The sequence below is a fragment of the Podarcis bocagei genome (genome assembly GCF_964188305.1).
Source record: "Podarcis bocagei genome assembly, chromosome: 6".
Lineage (NCBI taxonomy): Eukaryota > Metazoa > Chordata > Lepidosauria > Squamata > Lacertidae > Podarcis > Podarcis bocagei.
This window is the reverse complement of record NC_138130.1, coordinates 29488180-29508295: the sequence shown is the minus strand read 5'-3', so window position 1 is coordinate 29508295 and position 20116 is coordinate 29488180. Positions and strand designations below refer to the sequence as shown.

The 20116-nt window shown below is 41.5% G+C and overlaps 2 protein-coding genes across 3 annotated transcripts in view; one reads left to right on the top strand and one right to left on the bottom strand.

Annotated features, from left to right (window-relative positions):
- ECRG4 (ECRG4 augurin precursor) overlaps positions 1-11121 on the top strand; it is a 39846-nt gene extending 28725 nt beyond the window's left edge. For both annotated transcript variants that reach the window (XM_081198625.1, XM_081198626.1), the window contains 3 exons: positions 1131-1178; positions 8564-8721; positions 10765-11121. In XM_081198625.1, the coding sequence (XP_081054751.1) occupies positions 1131-1178; positions 8564-8721; positions 10765-10926 (368 nt within the window). In that variant the 3' untranslated portion in view covers positions 10927-11121. The remainder of the gene's footprint in view (positions 1-1130; positions 1179-8563; positions 8722-10764) is intronic.
- An 836-nt stretch (positions 11122-11957) lies between these two features.
- The window catches only part of UXS1 (UDP-glucuronate decarboxylase 1), a 35480-nt gene continuing 27321 nt past the window's right edge, over positions 11958-20116 (bottom strand). The window contains exons 11-15 of the mRNA XM_081198526.1: positions 18442-18485; positions 16027-16087; positions 14799-14856; positions 13612-13715; positions 11958-12776 (exon numbers count right to left, since the gene is read on the bottom strand). Coding sequence (XP_081054652.1) covers positions 12645-12776; positions 13612-13715; positions 14799-14856; positions 16027-16087; positions 18442-18485 — 399 coding nt within the window. The 3' untranslated portion in view covers positions 11958-12644. The remainder of the gene's footprint in view (positions 12777-13611; positions 13716-14798; positions 14857-16026; positions 16088-18441; positions 18486-20116) is intronic.

Genomic DNA, 20116 nt, shown 5'->3' with positions numbered 1-20116 from the left:
CAGGACAGTCTCTTCGCTTTTTCCAGAAGGTATCCCCTTCATAACCCTGATGATAGCGCCAATATCGCCACGTCGTATATATGTTGCCAAGGCTGCACGTTTGACCCCCTTATGGGGCAGCTGCATATTCCTATATTGCGGGGCTAGGACTAGAGGATCCTCAGGGTCCCTTCCAACTCTATAATTATATGATTCTATGTCACAAAGGCTTCTATCCCACCCCCACAATTGGGGAGTTTATGTTAGACATGTCTGTTTCAAAGGCATAGCTGAGCATACAGCAATCTCTGCAGATTGACAGTTACCAACCGAGTTCATTATGCTCCATTCCTTAGATGAGGGGTAGCCAAGGGGCTGCCCCCCAGATGTGGTTGGATTCCAGCTCCCATTTGCCCCAGCTAGTAAGGGCAGCAGTTGGAAATGATGGGAGCTGTACACAAACAACATCGGAAGGGTACCAGGTTGGCTAGCCTTGCCTCAGTTCTCTAATCGGGTTTTAGGTGCCAACTTCTAACATGACACTTGTCTGGAATGAGAGCCCTTAGTTCCTTAGATTGGGGTGGGGCTACAGACAGGCAAATTTCTACAATTTACTATTGCAAGTGGGATGCGGGTGGCGCTGTGGGTTAAACCACAGAGCCTAGGACTTGCTTATCAGAAGGTCGGCGGTTTGAATCCCCACGACGGGGTGAGCTCCTGTTGCTTGGTTCCTGCTTCTACCAACCTAGCAGTTCGAAAGCACGTCAAAGTGCAAGTAGATAAATAGGTACCGCTCCGGCGGGAAGGTAAACGGCATTTCCGTGCGCTGCTCTGGTTCCCCAGAAGCAGCTTAGTCATGCTGGCCACATGACCCGGAAGCTCCCTCGGCCAGTAAAGTGAGATGAGCGCCGTAACCCCAGAGTCGGCCACGACTAGACCTAATGGTCAGGGGTCCATTTACCTTTACCTTTACTATTGCAAGTAAGCAGGGGGGGGGGAGAATGACCTTCATTTGGCGACAGAAGCATCTTGTTTTCTGCAGGCTCAACTTTCTCAAATACATTCACAACTCATATTAAGAGAGCAGTGCTTTGCAGGAAACCTTGTTAATTCTTTCAATCCTGATTTATTTTGATTTTGGATTCCTTTAGGTGTATCAAGAGGAAATAAACTTAAGCTGATGCTCCAAAGACGGGAAGGTAAGTTTTCTGTCTCCAACTTATTTCTGCCTCAGCTGTTACTTGCCAGAAAAACAGCAGCTAACTCAAACCAGAGCCATCTTGGGTCTGTTTCAGAAGGTGGCAAGTGGGAGAAATTTCCAAGGAATTAATTGGCTTGTAAAAAATGGTTCACTTCATTTCCCACCTGTCTTTCCCCTTGTGCAACTGTCCCATTAGGGACTGTGGGAAAGACCAGGTCAGTGAAAGTCAAATGCACCTTTCAATCTAATTTTTGCAGGCTGTGATGACCACTGTTGCAAGAAATCAGAGGAAGACAGAACATGTAATTCTAGGCTCTTGTCTGGGGTCATCCTTCATATGCCAGTACAATGCCCAGGGATACTTCACTGCAATTGTCCAGTATCACAGAATACTTGTTCTCATAACAAAATAAAAAAATTCCTTCCAGTAGCACCTTAGAGACCAACTAAGTTTGTTATTGGTATGAGCTTTCGTGTGCATGCACACTTCTTCATGCACACGAAAGCTCATACCAATAACAAACTTAGGTGGTCTCTAAGGTGCTACTGGAAGGAATTTTTTTATTTTGACTACGGCAGACCAACACGGCTACCCACCTGTTTTTTTTTTTTTTTAATATATATTTATTAAGGTTTTCCAATACAAAAAGGCATATTCAGTAAAACAACATTAGTTATTTAACATCTTTTCATCGTATCTTTGGACTCCCCCACACCTCCCCCACACACTTGCATCGTTATAAAGATATTTCCAAGCAAATTATCATTTTGTAAATAAGTCTTTAGGTTCAGTCATTAAAATATGATTAAACTTGAATCTAGTTTAGTGATAGACAATTATTTCTATTCTGGCATCCCTCTCAACATTCCGCCAAATTACAATGTTTTTGTAAATAAATCTTAAATTTCTTCCAGTCTTCTTCAACTCTCTCTTCTCCCAGATCTCGGATTCTGCCGGTCATCTCAGCTAACTGCATATAGTCCATCAGCTGCATCTGCCATTCTTCTAGGGTGGGTAGTTCTTGCGTCTTCCAATTCTTAGCGATCAATATCCTTGCTGCCGTTGTTGCATACATAAAAAAAGTTCTATCCTTCTTTAACACATTCTGGCCGACAATGCCCAAGAGGAAGGCCTCTGGTTTCTTGGTAAAGGTATACTTAAACACCTTTTTCAGCTCATTATATATCATCTCCCAGAATGCCTTCACTTTAGGGCAAGTCCACCAGAGGTGAAAGAATGTTCCTTCATTTTCCTTACATTTCCAACATTTATTATCAGACGAATGGTATATCTTAGCCAATTTAACTGGGGTCATGTACCATCTGTATATCATTTTCATTACATTTTCCTTCAAAGCATTACATGCAGTGAAGTTCAGCCCAGTGGTCCACAACCTTTCCCAGTCTTCAAACATAATATTATGCCCAATATCCTGTGCCCACTTTATCATTGCCGGTTTAACCATTTCGTCTTGTGTGTTCCATTTCAGCAGCAAATTATACATTTTTGAAAGTACTTTAGTCTTAGGTTCTAACAGTTCTGTTTCCAACTTCAATTTCTCCACCTGGAATCCTAACTTTTTATCATTCTTGAATACTTCTTTAATCTGAGCATAGTGTAGCCAGTCTCGCACTTTATCTTTTATTTTCTCTAGACTCTGCAATTTCCAATTTTCTCCATCTCTTTCTAATATCTCCCAATATTTTGGCCAATTGGCCTCCATATTGACTTTTTTTAGGGCCTTAGCCTCCATGGGTGACAGCCACCTCGGAGTTTTTTTCTCCAGTAAGTCTTTGTATCTTATCCAGACATTGAATACTGCTTTCCTGACAATATGGTTCTTAAAGGCCTTATTGATCTTAACCTTATCATACCATAAATATGCATGCCATCCAAATGCATTGTTAAAACCTTCCAGATCCAGTACATCCGTGTCCTCAAGAAGTAGCCAGTCTTTTAGCCAGCAGAACGCTGCGGCTTCGTAGTACAATTTTAAGTCTGGCAGGGCAAAGCCCCCTCTTTCTTTCGCATCCGTTAGTATCTTGAACTTAATTCTGGGCTTTTTGCCCTGCCAGACAAATTTAGAAATATCTTTCTGCCACTTCCGGAAGCACTCCGTTTTGTCTACAATCTGCAAAGTCTGAAACAAAAATAACATTTTTGGCAATACATTCATCTTGATGGCAGCTATTCGGCCTAACAATGAAAGTTTTAGTTTTGACCAACTGTCCAAGTCTCTCTTAATTTCCAACCAACATTTCTCATAATTATCTTTAAATAGACTCAAATTTTTTGCTGTTATGTTTACCCCTAGGTATTTCACTTTCTTAACCACAGTTAATTCTGTCTCACTCTGAAACCGTCCCGACTCAGTATCTGTCAGATTTTTCCCCAAGACTTTAGTTTTTTGTTTATTTAATTTAAATCCCGCCAGTCGACCAAAATCCTGAATCAGCTGTAGTACTCTTTTCGTACTAGATTCTGGCTCCTGTAGTGTCAGAACTAGGTCATCTGCAAACGCTTTAAGTTTATATTGTTTCCCTCCAACCCGGATCCCTTCCACCAGCCTGTCCCCTCTAATCATATTCAGGAGCACTTCCAGAACCGAGATAAATAATAGCGGGGAAATCGGGCAGCCTTGTCGTGTACCTTTTTCAATTTTAAACTCTTCTGTAACCACATTGTTAACTATCAATTTGGCCTTTTGTTCCGAGTATATTGCATCAATCCCATTCTCGAACCCCGAACCCACCCCCATTTCCTTTAAATTCCCCTTCATAAACTTCCAGGATATGTTGTCAAAGGCCTTCTCCGCATCTATAAAAATTAAAACTGCTTTAGTGTTTATGTCTGTTTGCAAAAGTTCCAATATATCTATAATGTTCCTTGTGTTAGCAGACATATGTCTGCCTGGGAGAAAGCCTGCCTGGTCTTTGTGAATTACTTTGCTTAAAACCTTCTTGAATCTACCTGCCAAAACATCTGCAAACATTTTGTAATCCACATTTAAAAGGGAGATGGGACGGTAGTTCTTAAGTTGTGTCTTTTCAGTTTCCGATTTTGGTATCAACGTAATAAAGGCTTCCTTCCACGACTCCGGCGCCTTCTTCCCCTCCATAATTTCATTGCTGACCTCCAACAATGGTTGTATCAGATAGTCTTTCAGTATCTTGTAGTACTTGGAGGTCAGCCCATCTGGCCCTGGCGATTTGCCCTGTTTCATGTTCTGGATGGCCTGCTCAATCTCTTGTCGTGTTATTTTGCCATTCAGGATTGTTCTGTTTTCTTCTGACAACTTTGTTAGTCCATTTTTCTCCAAAAATCGTTTCATCTCTGTTTCGTCTTGTGGCCCTTGAGTATATAATTTTTTGAAATATCTCTGGAAACTCTTTCTGATCTCTCCGGGGTTCTGAATACTTCTTCCTTCAATCTCTAAACTTGTTATTGTATTTAATTTTTGTCTCCTCTTCAACTGCCAAGCTAGCAGTTTTCCACATTTGTTAGCCGATTCAAAAGTTTTTTGTTTCATTATTTTGATCTTCCATTCTATTTCCTGGTTTATCAATTTGGAGTATTGCGCTTGATGAAGTTTAATTTCTCGGAGAGTCGGCTGAGACTTCGGATTAGATCTTAGCTTCTTCTCTAACTCTTTAATTCTTTCCAGAATTTTGTCCTTCCTTTCATTTTGTTTCCTTTTCTTTATAGTATTCTGTTGTATCAAGAACCCCCTCATCACGGCCTTACTTGCGTCCCAGATAGTTCTTTTTTCCACCGTAGTGTTCATGTTAATCTCAAAATAGTCCTTTAGAGTTTTTTGGGCCTTCTTTACAATCTCTTGATCTCTAAACAAGCCATCGTTCATCTTCCACCTGAAGGAACCGGTTGGGGTCAATGTCATGTCCATTCTCAGTGCGTTATGGTCGGAGCATGTCTTTGGGCAGATTTCCACCTTTCTAATCTTGGGTGCCAGACCTCTAGTTATCCATATTTGGTCGATTCTTGTCCAGGTCAGTTGGGCTTCAGAGAAAAATGTTCCTTCCCTTCCCAAAGGGTTTCTCACTCTCCAGATATCAATCCAATCCATATTGTCTGTCATTTCAAAAAAGGTCTTTGGTAGTCTTCCGTCTTTAGTAACCTTTTGATTCTGTGACTTATCCATGTTAGTTGATACAACCCCATTCATATCTCCCATCATAATGATGTTGTTGTAGTCCAGATAATCCAGCATAGTCTCATGCAACTTCTTGTAAAATTCCGATTTCCCTTCATTTGGAGCATAAATTCCTAATATCAAAATTTTTTCTCCTTGATATTGTATTTCTATTGCCAAAATTCTTCCATGTTCGTCTTTAAACAGAAATTTAGGTGAAAGGCTCTCTTTTGCGTAAATCACCACACCTCTCTTTTTTACTTTGTCCGAAGATATAAATTCCTGACCAAGTCTTTTATTTATTAACACTTTTCTATGGAGCCTAATCACATGTGTTTCTTGTAAGCAAATAATGTCCAATTGTTCCTTTTTTAATATATGAAAGATTTTTCTCCTTTTTTCCGGACTGTTACAGCCATTTATGTTCCAACTCAAAAGTTGTAGAGACATCCTGAATAGGTCTGGTTATTCTTGCTGGGGTGGTACCTTGTTTTCCGGTTCTTGAGGATCCGATGGTGCTGGCTCCCCCGGCGATTCGGGCCCTGGGAGTACTCCAAGTCCTTTGTGAAGATCTTCTCCGTGTGCCGCCAAAAACTTGTCTCTATCCTCCAGTGTTCTAATTTTATTCTTTCTCCCTCTGAAAGTAAAAGATAGTCCTTGGGGGAACTCCCACCTGAAGATAATTGAGTTATTCCTCAGCAGCCTTGCTAGTTCCGAATAGTCAGATCTAAGATCCAACAATTCTTTAGGAATGTCCTTGTAAATTTCAATTCTTTTATCCAAAATGTCCAGTGACTTTCCGTAGTGTAGGCCCAAAATCTTACCCCTTTCCTCCTTAGATCTCAGTATTATCAGACAGTCTCTGGGCTTCTCTTTCCTTCTAAGCCTTCCAAGCCTGAAAGCAGATACTATTTTAAAGTCTTTTTCCTCTAAATTCCAGAACTTGGAAAATTCTTTAGTCAGGAACTCAGTTAGGTTGTCTTCTTCCACTTCTGGTATTGACCGTATCCTCAAATTGGCCTCCCTGTTCCGCAATTCTGTCATAGAAAAGTAGATCTGATGTTCTCCAACTTGTTTGCTGAGTGGTCTTACTTCTTTTTCAAGCTCTCCCAGTCTTTGGCTAGTGTCCTCAACCAATTTACGATTTTCACCTACAGCCCCCTTCAATTCTCCAATAGATTGAACATTTTGTGCAACTTGTCCAGTTAATTTATTCAAACTTTCTGTATTTTGGTCAATTTTAGCTGTTTGCAGGTCAACCTTTCTATCCAAGGCCTCCAATTTTTCAAATATTTTCTCTAAGACAGAACCACTTGCTCCTGAGGCCATATCTTCCAATTGTAATTCCTCTGTTTCTCCCTCCCCTGCCTGTGACAGGGAGGCCTCCTCTACCTCAGGAGGCAAAGTGGAAGGCAACGCAGGCACAGATGATCTACGCTGTGAGGCTGCAGATAAAGTTAAAGTTGTTTGTCTGGTTCTTCCCCTTTTTCTTGTTCCACTCATTCCAAAGTTATCAAAAAACCAAGGTCAACTGAGTTGTTCCCATGGGAAAGCAGCAGCCCAGGTGCAACAGTCAAGCAGGAGGCCGGGAAAGGAAAATAAAACAAAAGTCACTGCTGTAGTTCCAAAATCCTCTAGGGGGAGCTGGGAATGTCTTTAGAGAGAAATCAGATCCAATTCAAATTTATATATCTGATATAACTGATTCAACGTCCAAAAACCTCCACAAAGATAAATTTTGGCAGAGTTGATTCTTTAGACAAAACAATGTTTCTAAGAGTGCTTAAACAACAGTTGTTTCAAAGTAACAAGTTCGAGCTCAGAATGTTTCACAGTCTAAATTCAAAGTATCCAAGTTTGCAGACTGGTGCTCAGTTACTCAGGCAGTTCCAGCACCTGGGGTTCTTATTTAATTTGTAATCCACTGGTTCAGCAGAAGAAGGGTATCCTTGTCTCCATATAGATCACAAAACAGCCACTTAAAGTCTTTTATCCACACAGAAAAAAAATAATTCAAATGGGTGCCAGATCAATTGGTTAAAGCATCTGTCTTAATCTCCACTCCTCCTGCTCTTTGCTTTCAAGTTCAGTGTTAGCGGAAGACGGACTTCCTGTTTATCGTCACTCCGCTTTCAGCCAAATTCCAAGTTTAAAAGTCTTTAAAAGTCTTAAAATTGTAAAATCCAAATTACTCACGGGTTGTAACTTTCCAAGTTTGGAGGATTCAGGAAGAAAGGTCAGCGCTGACCGGCAACAGCAACGCGGCTTCGCTCCGTTGACTGTGAAACGACCCACAGCGCCGCTACCCCCTCCGCGATCCGGAGCCCCGTTACGGGGTCCCTTCAACGTTTTAGGGGCTGCTTCTGGCGCCCGCCGGGTCTCAAGACCACAAGCTTCTGCCACCTGTGGTTTTCCTAAGTGGGTCTCCGCTTCGCCGTAGCGGACGACCCGTTTTCAGCGGAGCTTCCCTCTCCTTACAAGGAGCAGGCAGCCATTACCGGACGCGCCGCCTCCGGAAGTGAACACGGCTACCCACCTGTAACTACCTGTTCTCATGTTATGTTTGATATACAATATATGTGCTTGTCACACAAAGCAACACAGAATTTAGCATGCAAAGTTGCGCAACAGATCCACATGCAAAGGTTTTATACATTTTGATCTTCAGAATGGATTATGTGTTTTATTTATTGTTGTTTAGAAGCCATGGATAGGCAAACTAAGGCCCGGGGGCCAGATCCGGCCCAATCGCCTTCTAAATCCGGCCCGTGGACGGTCTGGGAATCAGCATGTTTTTACATGAGTAGAATGTGCCCTTTTATTTAAAATACATCTCTGGGTTATTTGTGGGGCCTGCCTGGTGTTTTTACATGAGTAGAATGTGTGCTTTTATTTAAAATGCATCTCTGGGTTATTTGTGGGGCATAGGAATTCGTTCTCCCCCTCCCAAAATATAGTCCAGCCCCCGCAAGGTCTGAGGGACAGTGGACCGGCCCCCTGCTGAAAAAGTGTGCTGACCCCTGTTATAAGCACTGAAGGGTACTTAAGAGCAGGGCTGAGGAACCTACAGAGTATAGACCCTTCAGGTGTTTGGACCCCCAACTCCTACCAGCCCCTTCCACCTGTCAATCCAAAACATGTAATTGATCCCTGCTTGCGACAAGTGACGTTATCTAGAGTAAGCAACCTTTAGGTTAAACCGTTCTTGTGTTTGCTGTCTCTTGCATTTCAGCTCCTGTTCCGGTTAAGGCAGATGTGTCTGTCAAAGAAGATAAGGCCAAGGAGTTTTTGAGCAGCTTGAAACGTCAGAAGCGGCAGCTGTGGGACAGGAGTCAACCAGATGTACAGCAGTGGTACCAGCAATTTCTCTACTTAGGCTTTGATGAAGCAGTAAGTGGCAACGTTTTCTGTTTTGGAACACCCGAAAAGGCAACTCACTGAAGCCCCCTCCAATGGTTATGTCAATTAATTTACTTTTTATTATTGTTTTTGTCGTCTTCGCATGAAACAGGGTTTATTTTTCTTTCAGATAGAAGCAGGCATAGTCTGGAAAGGGGAGTTTTCTAGTGGTTAACTTGGGTCTGATTATGTGAAGTTCATTGAACCAGGAATGGGATAGTCCACCCCAGCTCTTAGAACAGAACTAGGAAACCTGATCTGGGCCAGTGGCCGGATCGTCATCTTCCTTACCCTTCATGAGTCAGATTGGACGGACGGATGGCACTACCCACCTGTCAGTCATATGGCATCACCCTGCACTGCTTGCAAATAGTTTGGTGAGGGTTAAAAAGTGCTTTGAGATTCCAGGTACCTACTGCCCATCATCCATCTAAGATGTCAGATTTCTGATTTTGAACACACAACACTTAATAACACTGTCAGAGAAGGGCAGGTCAGTGTGTTTTCCTCCTTTTAAGGGAAACAGCTGTTGACCCAATGACTTTAATGTAGAAGACAACTGACAGCATCACAGACATAAGACTGGCAATCTTGTGGCCAATTATCTCAAGGAAAGCAACAATTTTACAACTTTGTAGATACACAAATCAGGAAGTAAAAGATACAACTTTTGCACTGCTCAATGCTATCTTTAGTAGTAGCATTGGAAATTCCCACCTTTTAAAAAGAAAATGTAACAATAAAGGGAAACTTTTGGATAGTTTTCTTCTAAATATTGTGTGGAACAAAACTTAATACAGATTTTGCTCTGGGGATTTATACAGCAATTTGGTACCACATATTAAAATGCAGCAATGTATTGCCTGATTGTATTGTAGCACCTGAATATGGCAAAGGAAAATTTATTGAGTTTCATGGCTGTTGTGTGGTTTTGCTAGACTGGAGAGATATTCTAACAGTAGCTCAAATATTGAGGCTAGGAAAACTACAAAAATGTAAACTACTATATAATTTACTTACCTTTAAATCTCTTTTTAAACAATTGTGAATCAAAAGTATTCATAAACCTGGGCAGATAAATAGATCCAGTTGCTTTTCTTCATAAGTAACAAGGCACATTGTGCTTTATTTAAAGATATCATAATTTGGATTACAAACAAACAAAACTGGCATCCTTTCATAGCCATAAACATTAATGAGATTGTTTTCTTTGGGGTGATATAGCATCATCATAGGCTAAGAGCAGTGAAATGAGGTACTAATGTAATAAGAAATGATTAAATATACAGCAAACATTTTGAGGGTTTGGTCAGAATTTGAAGTAAGAGTAGAATTTCAGAGTTCAAGTTAATATGTGAAACTAAAGTTTTGAAACCTCTCTGAGCTAGGTAAATTGTTGAAAACAGCCTGTTGAAAACAGAGAAGTATCACTCTTCATGTCTATGAATTTTAAATTGGTACAAAGTGCTTAAATACAGGGAGGTTTTTAATTTAATGTGAATATTGTGCAAAATCGGTGCCAGTCTAGAGCAGTGAAAATGAGTCCTCAGCACATGTGATGCTGGATAAGCATAGGCTCATAGAATTGTAGAGTTGGGAGAGACCCCGAGAGTCATCTAGTCCAGCCCCCTCCAATACAGGAATATTTTCCCCAGCATGGGGCTCGAACCCATGACCAAGATTAAGGGTTTCATGCTCTTACTGACTGAGCTATCAGCATGATCAGGCTGTGGGTTATGTTTTCAAATGTGAAAGATTGTGCAGGCTTCTAATCATTTTTAATGGTTTGGTTTTTTAAAAAATCCTAAAGCTTTGCTTTGTTTCTTCTCAGACCCGTAACAAAAAAATATTATTCTGCACTGCATATAAAAGAATTGCATGCATAAGTTGATTTGGGTAACTGTATGAATAAAAGAGAAACCTTCCAATGCAATACAGGAAGTTGTTACTATTTACAAAGGTGCTGAACCCTTTGTATGGCAAAGTTGCAGCTAGTAGCTAATTGCTACCACTTATTTTTTTCCTTGTATGCAGAAATTTGAAGATGATGTCTCCTACTGGTCAAACCTAGGCCGTAGTGGCCATGAATATTACGGTGGTTATTACCATCACCATTATGATGAAGATGCACCTATTGGCCCACGAAACCCGCATACCTTTAGGCATGGAGCAAGTGTCAATTATGACGATTATTAATCTCATCTTTCCTTCTCTGGATTAGAACGCCAGGAAGACGGATACCGCCCAAAGGTGCCTCTTACGCTTCTTTGAAATTAACTGTTTGTTATAAACATTAATAACAAAAAAAGTTATGGAATGTTTTTATATCCACTCAGTAGCATAACATGTATAAATGTTAGCATTAAAATTTCTTGATAAGTATTCCTCCCAGTATTTTGGGTGAAATTATTGTAAGACAGCATGGTTACCTTATGAAATTTCAGTTATCTTGAAGGACAGCAAGTGGTATATGGCTTTGGTAACATCAATGAGGCCCCTGCCCCAAGTGTGAATTGATAACCAGACTCTAAACATTCATATACCGGCAGAAACAATTGCTTACAGGGTTGCAACAACAACTTAAGAGCCTGTTGGATCAGGTCCATTTAGTCCAGCATCCTCTTCTCACAGTGACCAACCCCCCAGATGACTATGGCGCACCCGCAAAGGGAACTTGAGCACAACACTCTCCCCTCTTGTGGTTTCCAGCAACTGGTAGGACTATCTTCCATGACTTTGTCAAATCCTGTTTTTAAAGATGTCCAAGTTGGTGGCCCTCAAAATAGTTTGTCTTCAATCTTCCAAGTTAGCGCGGGTGCCATCATTATACTGTTATAGTAATGTTCTACTACTTTAAATAAAACAGTACGGTACTGTTCGTGTAGGGACTCTGCTTTATAATTAAATTAGGGGAATATGAACAAGTGGTGTGAATGTGTTAATTAGTGCTGCAATGTAGTTTCCTCTGTGTTTGCTATAGTGGAGAAAAAAATGGACTAGGCTATATAAACCATAAGTGCCTACTTAACTCATTTAAGATCATGAAATTATCTTTGACTAGGTTGTACTTTATGAAAAGAATTGCTTACAACCTTATACACTGTTACTACTCAAGAGGACCAGTTACTGAAAGAAAAAGAGACCACCAATGTAAGTTTTCTGTAACTCTGTCAATATGCATGAAGGCGCAACACATGGCTGCAGCGTTCTTACATGAAAAACTAATATTTATAAGTTTCAATATTTTATTAAAATAGCATATTCAACCACTGGTAACCAATAATACATTAACTTTCCCCCAGATTGTGCACAACACAGTAGTGATTTAAAATAGCATTTATCCATGAAAGTCAGTGAAAATATTTTCAAATTCAAGTGTGCAACTAGAACTAAACATTTGGGGGGGGGGAGAAAACCCAATTTCAAAAGAATACATAAAGCTCTCATACAGAATTCTTTTTATTATAATCCTATAATACTAGATGCCAGTGTTTTCAATCATCTGACAATACTGCTTGCTCTTTTTTTCTTTATGCATAGTATCTCTCATTTAAAGTACCCACTTTTTATAAATAAATTGGCATTTTCCCATCCCATCTGCAGCTTCACAAAGAAACCAGTAAATAAAACTGTCAAGGACAGTCACAACAAAATGATCTCACAGCAAGATATAAAAACTTGAAGATACTAAAAAAAGGATGCTTCTATCCTATTTTACATAAAAAGACAGATTGAAAAAGTGCAAGGCAAAGATTGCAGTTTTCTTATTTAGGCACATCCACTTCTTTAAAGCAAGCTTCAGAGTGAAATTTCCAGTTTTTCTTCATGATACCTGTTTCGGAAGTCTTTTTAACAAAAGACAAATTACACCTTACAAGGAAAGGTTTTCAATTCCTTTCCGACTTAAAGAGTTTTTAGTTGTGTCTGGTTCTTCCTTTTTTTATCCTGGCAGGTTTTGGTTTAGGAATATATTGATTATTTGCTTGATATTCCAGTTCTTTGCGAAAGTAATGAATTGCTTTATTTAAGCCTTCTTCCAACGGGACCTGTTACCAAAGAGAGATACAGCCGAATGAGTCAAGTTATAAAAGTGCTTATTTGCTCATTGCGATTGTCATAAGTATGTCAAACAGGGTTATTTATTTAATTTGCTTAATGCATTTATACCAGTGGGGTATAACCTAAGGAAGCTCTCTGAAAAAAATCAAAACCACAGCGATGATAAATTATATATGTAAGAATGTGTCTGAACTAAGACAGGTATTTGTTGCACACCTCTAGCGTTTACTCCCCAGTGAACTATATAGTACAAAACTAACTAGCTTCTGGGGGCGGGGGGAATAGCAGAGCTTCACACAGGCTTAATTTCAAAACTGCATGCAGACACACACAGAAAAAGCATTCCACTTTCCTACTAGCAGTGCTACTGCTAAGAAAATGGATGTTAAGGATTCTCAAGGCATCTCCGTCCGAAAGGTAGAAAGCACAATTAATCATTACCACTCTATAATGACCTACTGTTCAATAAAACTGGTTTCAATGGGAGCAGAGTCAGAGCCACAAACACACATTTTCCTTCACTGCCTTTGTTAAAATCACTTTCGCTCTTGAGGGCCCCTGCTTATTTGCTCTAAGTTTAACTAGTTTAGCTGTTTGTTTTAAAGATGAATACCAGAAGTGTGGCTATTATCTATCAAGGAGCAGAAGCAATATTGATTTTTTGGGGGTGGGTGGAGAAGAACTCTTCCCAAAAGGGAACATGGAAGGAATTTCATTAGATTTGCCCTGCACAGCAAGGAACACAGAGCATTATTTATTTCTTGATGGTGTTGCCTTTCAAAAATACTTGCACACAACACTGTTAACTCTAGAATTACATACCACAGGTTCCCAACCAAGTAGTAACTTGGCTTTGCTGATGTCAGGCTTCCTTTTCTGAGGGTCATCTTGAGCTTCTGACAGAAACTGGATTTCACTTCCGCTGCCTGCCAAAAGCAACACCAAATTCGCAAATATTACAAAGCTACATTGGTTTCTGGTGATCAACTAACAGTTTCAGAAGTCTGAAACAAATCAAAACAGGTATGTTTTCAAATGTCCCCCTACACCGCACCTGTTTTCCAAGACAGGCTGAAACAAAGGCTTCACACACCTACAACTCCCCTAAACTATGGTGTACAAAGTCGAGAGACCACACAGGTCCAGCGCAGCCCCATCATCCTTGTAGTTGGAAAGCCAGAAGGTCCAATCCAACATTAAGTGCATGTAACAGTTCTGGCAGAAAGCAGCTTCCTTGTCCACGCCTCCTGATGCACCCCTAAAAATGTTCCACTGGGGGTCGGGGTACCCTGCTAAATAAGTGAGCTGGGCTGAGGGACATGGGTACACCATCATGGAAGCTTAGCTGGCTGCAAGCCAGTGTTCTGCGGGCACACAATCTCTTCTGCCCATGTAAATACTTTTCTTTCCTTCCTTCATCCTAAGTCCCATCCAGCTGTTCTAATTTCTCATCTGCTCAGGTAAGAGTATTGGGGAGAGGGCTGGAGTTGCCCCATGTCCCCAGTAATTCCTGCCACCCTTCATAAAGTCTCTTTCCTCACAAAAGTGACCCAAAGCAACTTAAAAGTATACCAACCAACCAACCAATAAAAAACCTACTATGAAGTTAGGCCTTACAGAACTAAGAGAGGCCCCAAATCCCTGAAACCTTTCAAATTACAGGCCAAAAGCCCAGGTAAAATGGGAAGGTTTCGCCTGATACCTTAAAAAGATGAAAAGCTGGCACCAGGCATGTATCTCTTATCATTTCCCTCATTATGACTCCAGCCCAAAGTCTGCAACTAAGCAGAAGTGGCTTCCTGGCAGCAGGGTTGCTGCTGCTTACTGGTGCGCCAACTTCGCGGGCACTACCTTTTGTTTAAGTGGCACTGCTGGGAAGCTAGTATTGCAGCTCCACCCCACCAGGTGAACCTCTTCTCCACTCATGCCGTTCTACTGGATAAACCCCAATGGGTACAAGTATGCAAGCTGTTCCAAGTTTGTTCAGGGCAATTATATGCCATACTTACCAACAAGTTTCTTAATTAACTGGGCAAACTCCAAAATAGAGTGTTCTTCTGGATTCCCCTAAGGATATAAGAAGCACTATTAAAATGACATTTTACCAAAAAAAGATGTATTTTGCAATAAGGTAACTAGCAAATAAAAGGACTAGATCAGGCATAGGCAAACTCGGCCCTCCAGATGTTTTGGGACTACAACGCCTATGGTCCCTAGCTAACAGGACCAGTGGTCAGGGATGATGGGAACTGTAGTCCCAAAACATCTGGAGGGCCGAGTTTGCCTATGCCTGGACTAGATCCTAACTTTTGTGCTGTTAACAGGGTGTGGTTTCCAGCCTCCCGTGAAGAGCTGTCTTGAGAGTGGGAGTGAACAAACCCTCACGAACGGAATGGCTATCGTGTGAGGTGATGCTCAATGGGGAGGAGGAATAGCTAGACTACTGTGATTCCCCCTCCTTATGCAAATGGAAGAACCCACCACACACCAGCAACCTTCGACCAAAAATGATTTCACTAGTTGTTACCACATTTCAGAGCAGGAGTGAAAGCCCACAGGTAATATTTAATGAGTCTTAACTGCTTAAGGCAATTTCTGTTTCCGAAATACAATCCTGGGAGAGGAAACTTAGGTGGGGAAAGTCACAGCGTGGAATCTGACATTGCGTTAATAAGATCTTTCCACCGATGCAAGCAATTCTGCTTGCCGGATGGAACGATCTCTACTCTCTTCCCCCCACATGCTGTTCTGGGGGGTTCTCCTGACCCCCAAGAGTGGGCTTGGGGGAGGTGCATGGGTCATACGAGGGCAAGGTGGCACCCCATGGTGCCAGCATGTGTCCTTGTGGCGGTTTCTGCTAGTGCACTGGGTTAGCTGAATCTGGCCCAGTCTCTAACATTACATATGCCGACGTCCACACACTGCAACGCTGAAATGAATTTATAAATTCTGGCTTGCAAAGGCTTCGCTCACAATCAGAGTCGATAGTATCTGAAGAGGAGGAAGAATGCCGGTAAATTCACTATGCCGATTGTTCTCAGTGTGCTGAGCATGTTTGTGGCAAAAGGAGGAAAGGGGGGGAGGGCACATCACTACCATCATTCTCAGAACTTCATAGTGACAAATGTTTCTCCTGTTACTGGATTCAACGGATTAAGAGAATGGGCAGGTAATTCCAACACAGGGTCTTAGACTTAGATCAATGAGAAAAAGGAAAGAAGAAAACCACGTGCTTACCAAGTTAACAGGACTACTGACATTGCTGTTCATTAAGGCCACCAGCCCATTCACAAGGTCGCTGGAAAACAAAACAATACATGATAACATAGCTTGAGCAGAGTTACTTCCTCACGTGTTACAGCCTGACTGTCCAAAATGCTGATTTTAGGGGGGAAACTAATGGCATCAGTTAACAGCAACTTTAACAGCCTTAGGTGGGCTTCCAGCAGAACACATTATGCACTGGAGCAATGAATTTCTGCCTTATCCATTTCCATACAGTACCAAGCAGCAGGCCCAATCAGTACCAAGATGCATTCAAGTAGCGCATTGAAGGAACCATGTGAACAGTTCATGTCCAATTTAAAAGTACTAAAAACTGATTTACTTGGCCACAAACGCAATCTGTGTCTGCCCTCTACTTAAGTATGCAGTGTCCATTAATCTGGGGAGAGAATTCCAGTAGTACTGATTTGTTTGTTTTTTTAAGAAAACTGCGCAGTGCTTTAAAGGTTAAGCAATCTAATGTGCCTTTTGTAGACTACAGCCTACCACCATTGTCAGTGCACCATCATCTTAAAAGCCCTGCTGCCGAAAATCACTGGTTTCTCTTTCTAAATACAAATTGCATATCCACTGTGCAAACACAAGATGGCAGCAATGGACCGAGTCCTCTAACATGATCATTTTTCAACCCAGAAATATAAACTAGTGTCTTCTGAAAACCTGCACTTTGGATTTCAGACTGCTAAGGCAGCTATTTCCTACTTTAGCGTCTGCTATTCTGTTTTTAACAAAATTTGATGTTTATTTAGCACCACAGTGGCATTCAAGACACTGGAAAAGCAGGGGATACTGAAAGGAATAAGATAGTGCTGGGTTTTTATTGCAACCATCAGTAGGAATCCTAATCTGCGTAACCATGATGTAAATGGGATTTTATTTGTATCCTGCCTTTCACCTGATGCATTTTAAAGCTTACAAAGCTGGGATATTCACCTATCTGTGTCACCTATGTGGACAGAAGTTCTGCCAGAGTATGCTCTGCATTGCAGGAGATCCTGGGATCAAACCATGGCTTATCCTGCTAAAAGGGATCTTTGGGGTGATGTGACAGACTTTTGCCCAAGACCCCGCAGAGCCATTGCCAGTCAGTCAGATTAGATAATACCGAGAGGTGGAACGATTGCAGCTTCTGAAAACTCAACGAGGCAAAAGGACCTTTACTGAATCAGTAGTACAGGAAACAGGTCTACTGTTTCCAGTGTTGTCCGCAGCCCCTTTTTCTGACGTTAGCCTCAGTGGGACAAGTGCTGTCATATGTCCAGTTGTCAAGGGGCAGGCAGAGCTAGAAGGAACTCCATATCCAAATTTCTCTCAACAGCTTATGGTTCCAAAATTACCCCACTGCTTTCCCGGGCCAGGTCCAAGGTATTAATGTTGTGAGCCACTTCTGGGCATAATTTTGTGGGAGTCATCAGGCAACAAGTGGTGATGATGATGATGATGATGCAACGTTTTTTCTTAACATTTACACTGCTATACCTATGCTGTTTTCAAGTCAATCTCTTCTCCTTTCATTCAGAACTACCAATGTGCTCACTGATTAAATCGCAGCATAAAAAAGGGAATCGCGATTGCTCATGCAATTACATCAAGATTCCTTTTTTGCATGCCGGTCTAATCGAATACATACAAGTATTTGCATGCATCATAAGCTAGTGAGAAAGAGGGAGGTGCAGAGGAAGGCGTGAACTGAATACCACATTAAAAACCCCAACAACCCTGTGCACGTGCCAATTACAAAATTAGCTGAAGAGATTGTCTAAGTTAAATCAGAAAGCAGGTGAAACACAAGAAACCCACAGAGCTCTTAAGGAGCCTCTATTTCTAACTGAATTGTGCAGAGAAAAAGGCCTGCTCACACAAGGTGTCAACTTGAGTTATGGAATGGAGAAATAAACTCAGTGTAACATTGCACGGTCCCATTCATGAAACAAAAAGAATTCACTACTCCCACGCGAGTAGTGCTTTTCACCCAAGTAGTGCTTTTGCACAACCCAGTCTCAGAATCCACTGGACAGCAGCTGTTTTGTGACGCACACTAAAAGTATAAGCAGGGGCTTAACTATGGATTTAAATTATTCTACCTTTCCCAAGCTTTCAATGCAAGGAAGAGGAATTGGGTTTGAAAGCTCACAGACTGCTACCCTTTATGTTCTGGTTTTTAAGATAGGAGAAATCACTGGTTTCACACATTGGGATAATGGGCTGCAAGATGTAAGGGCTGAGAAATACTGATCTATAGACTTGGGATAGTTAACAATGCAGAGGAAATAGCATAAAGTAAACATTCTGACATCACTGAATGACTAATGTTTCCAGTGTCCCTTCCTCAGGTATACTGAAACAAGGAAGGTGAAACAAACGTACCTGACATACTGAAATGCTCTGGTTTGAGTCCCAGGCCCATATACCTAGGGGGAAATAAAATAAAATGAGTATTACTGATAAGTATCAATATGTCCATCACTTTTACTGACAAACACATAACTCCTCTCCAATTCGTTTGTGAAAAGTGTGTTGAATGCAAAATCTGTCCTGCTCTGATCTGTAATTTGATTATCTATGGCTAGATGCACAGGTTAAACTAGCTCATATACACCTCAGAAACATTTTGATAGTCATAGGTAAAGGGACCCCTGACCATTAGGTCCCGTCGTGGCCAACTCTGGGGTTGCGGCGCTCATCTCGCTTTATTGGCCAGCATGACTAAGCCGCTTCTGGCGAACCAGAGCAGCGCACAGAAACGCCATTTACCTTCCCGCCCGAGCGGTACCTATTTATCTACTTGCACTTTGACGTGCTTTCGAACTGCTAGGTTGGCAGGAGCAGGGACCGAGAAACGGGAGCTCACCCTGTCGCAGGGATTCGAACCACTGACCTTCTGATCTGCAAGTTGTAGCAATTTGAAAGCACGTCACAGTGCAAGTAGATAAATAGGTACCACTCCGGTGGGAAGGTAGTCGGCGTTTCCTTGCGCTGCTCTGGTTCGCCAGAAGCGGCCTAGCCATACTGGCCACATGACCTGGAAGCTGTATGGCGGCTCCCTCGGCCAATAAAGCGAGATGAGCGCCACAACCCCAGAGTCGGCCACGACTGGACCTAGTGGTCAGTCATTTACCTTTACCTTACCCAATAGTGTCAACTTGATGGACTGAAAGCATCTGTCTGTGGGAGACCAATTCCCCCTAGTTCCTCCCTTAAATCTGCTTTAAGCATTCAGGAAGCCCTGAACAGATTTAGGGAGGAAAATCTTCAAAGGTTGTCCCCTTCCATATTGAATTGATGGATGTCTCTCATCAGCAGAGCCACCACTGGATACAAAAATAGTAACTCAAGCAGCCAACTAGCAGATGCTATCTCATAACACTAGACATGATTAAGGACCGGTCCAACACATACATCCTTGCCATTTCTTGACTGTAGCATTAAGGGATGGCTGGATGCATGAATAGCTGTCACAGATAAATGACCACAGTCACAACTGCTGGGTTACCCAATATCAACTCAAGGTCCTTTTCAATTGGGACAGTTCACATGTTTAGCAAAGAGGTATTTCATTTTGGCAAAAAACCAACAACAGTGTACATGCATGTTTGAACAAGTCCTGTGTGGAAAACAAATAATTACACTGAAGCTCTATTTTAACTCCTGTTGATAGCCAAATAAATTAGCTGATGTTATGGGGTTTTTTCCAAGCAGAATACAACGGGACATAAAAACAGATTTGTATGGAAAGCTGTCTTTTAGTATATTTACTAAGACTGCAATCCTACACACACTTACTTGAGATCAAGTCCTATTGAACACAGTGAGACTGCACTATAACAGTAACTGAATCAAACGACTGTCCGTCACAATAGTTTGATTATGTGGTTCAGCGCAAATTCTTTATCTGGAGAACTTGAAGTTCTGCACCGTTTTAAGACATTTTAGTGAACATACAGGACTGTTCCAAGTTCAGGGTTCATGTTCTTAAACCTACACAATTCATACGAATGACATTTCACAAAGTGACAATTTATTTTACTTGGGTCTTTCTCGT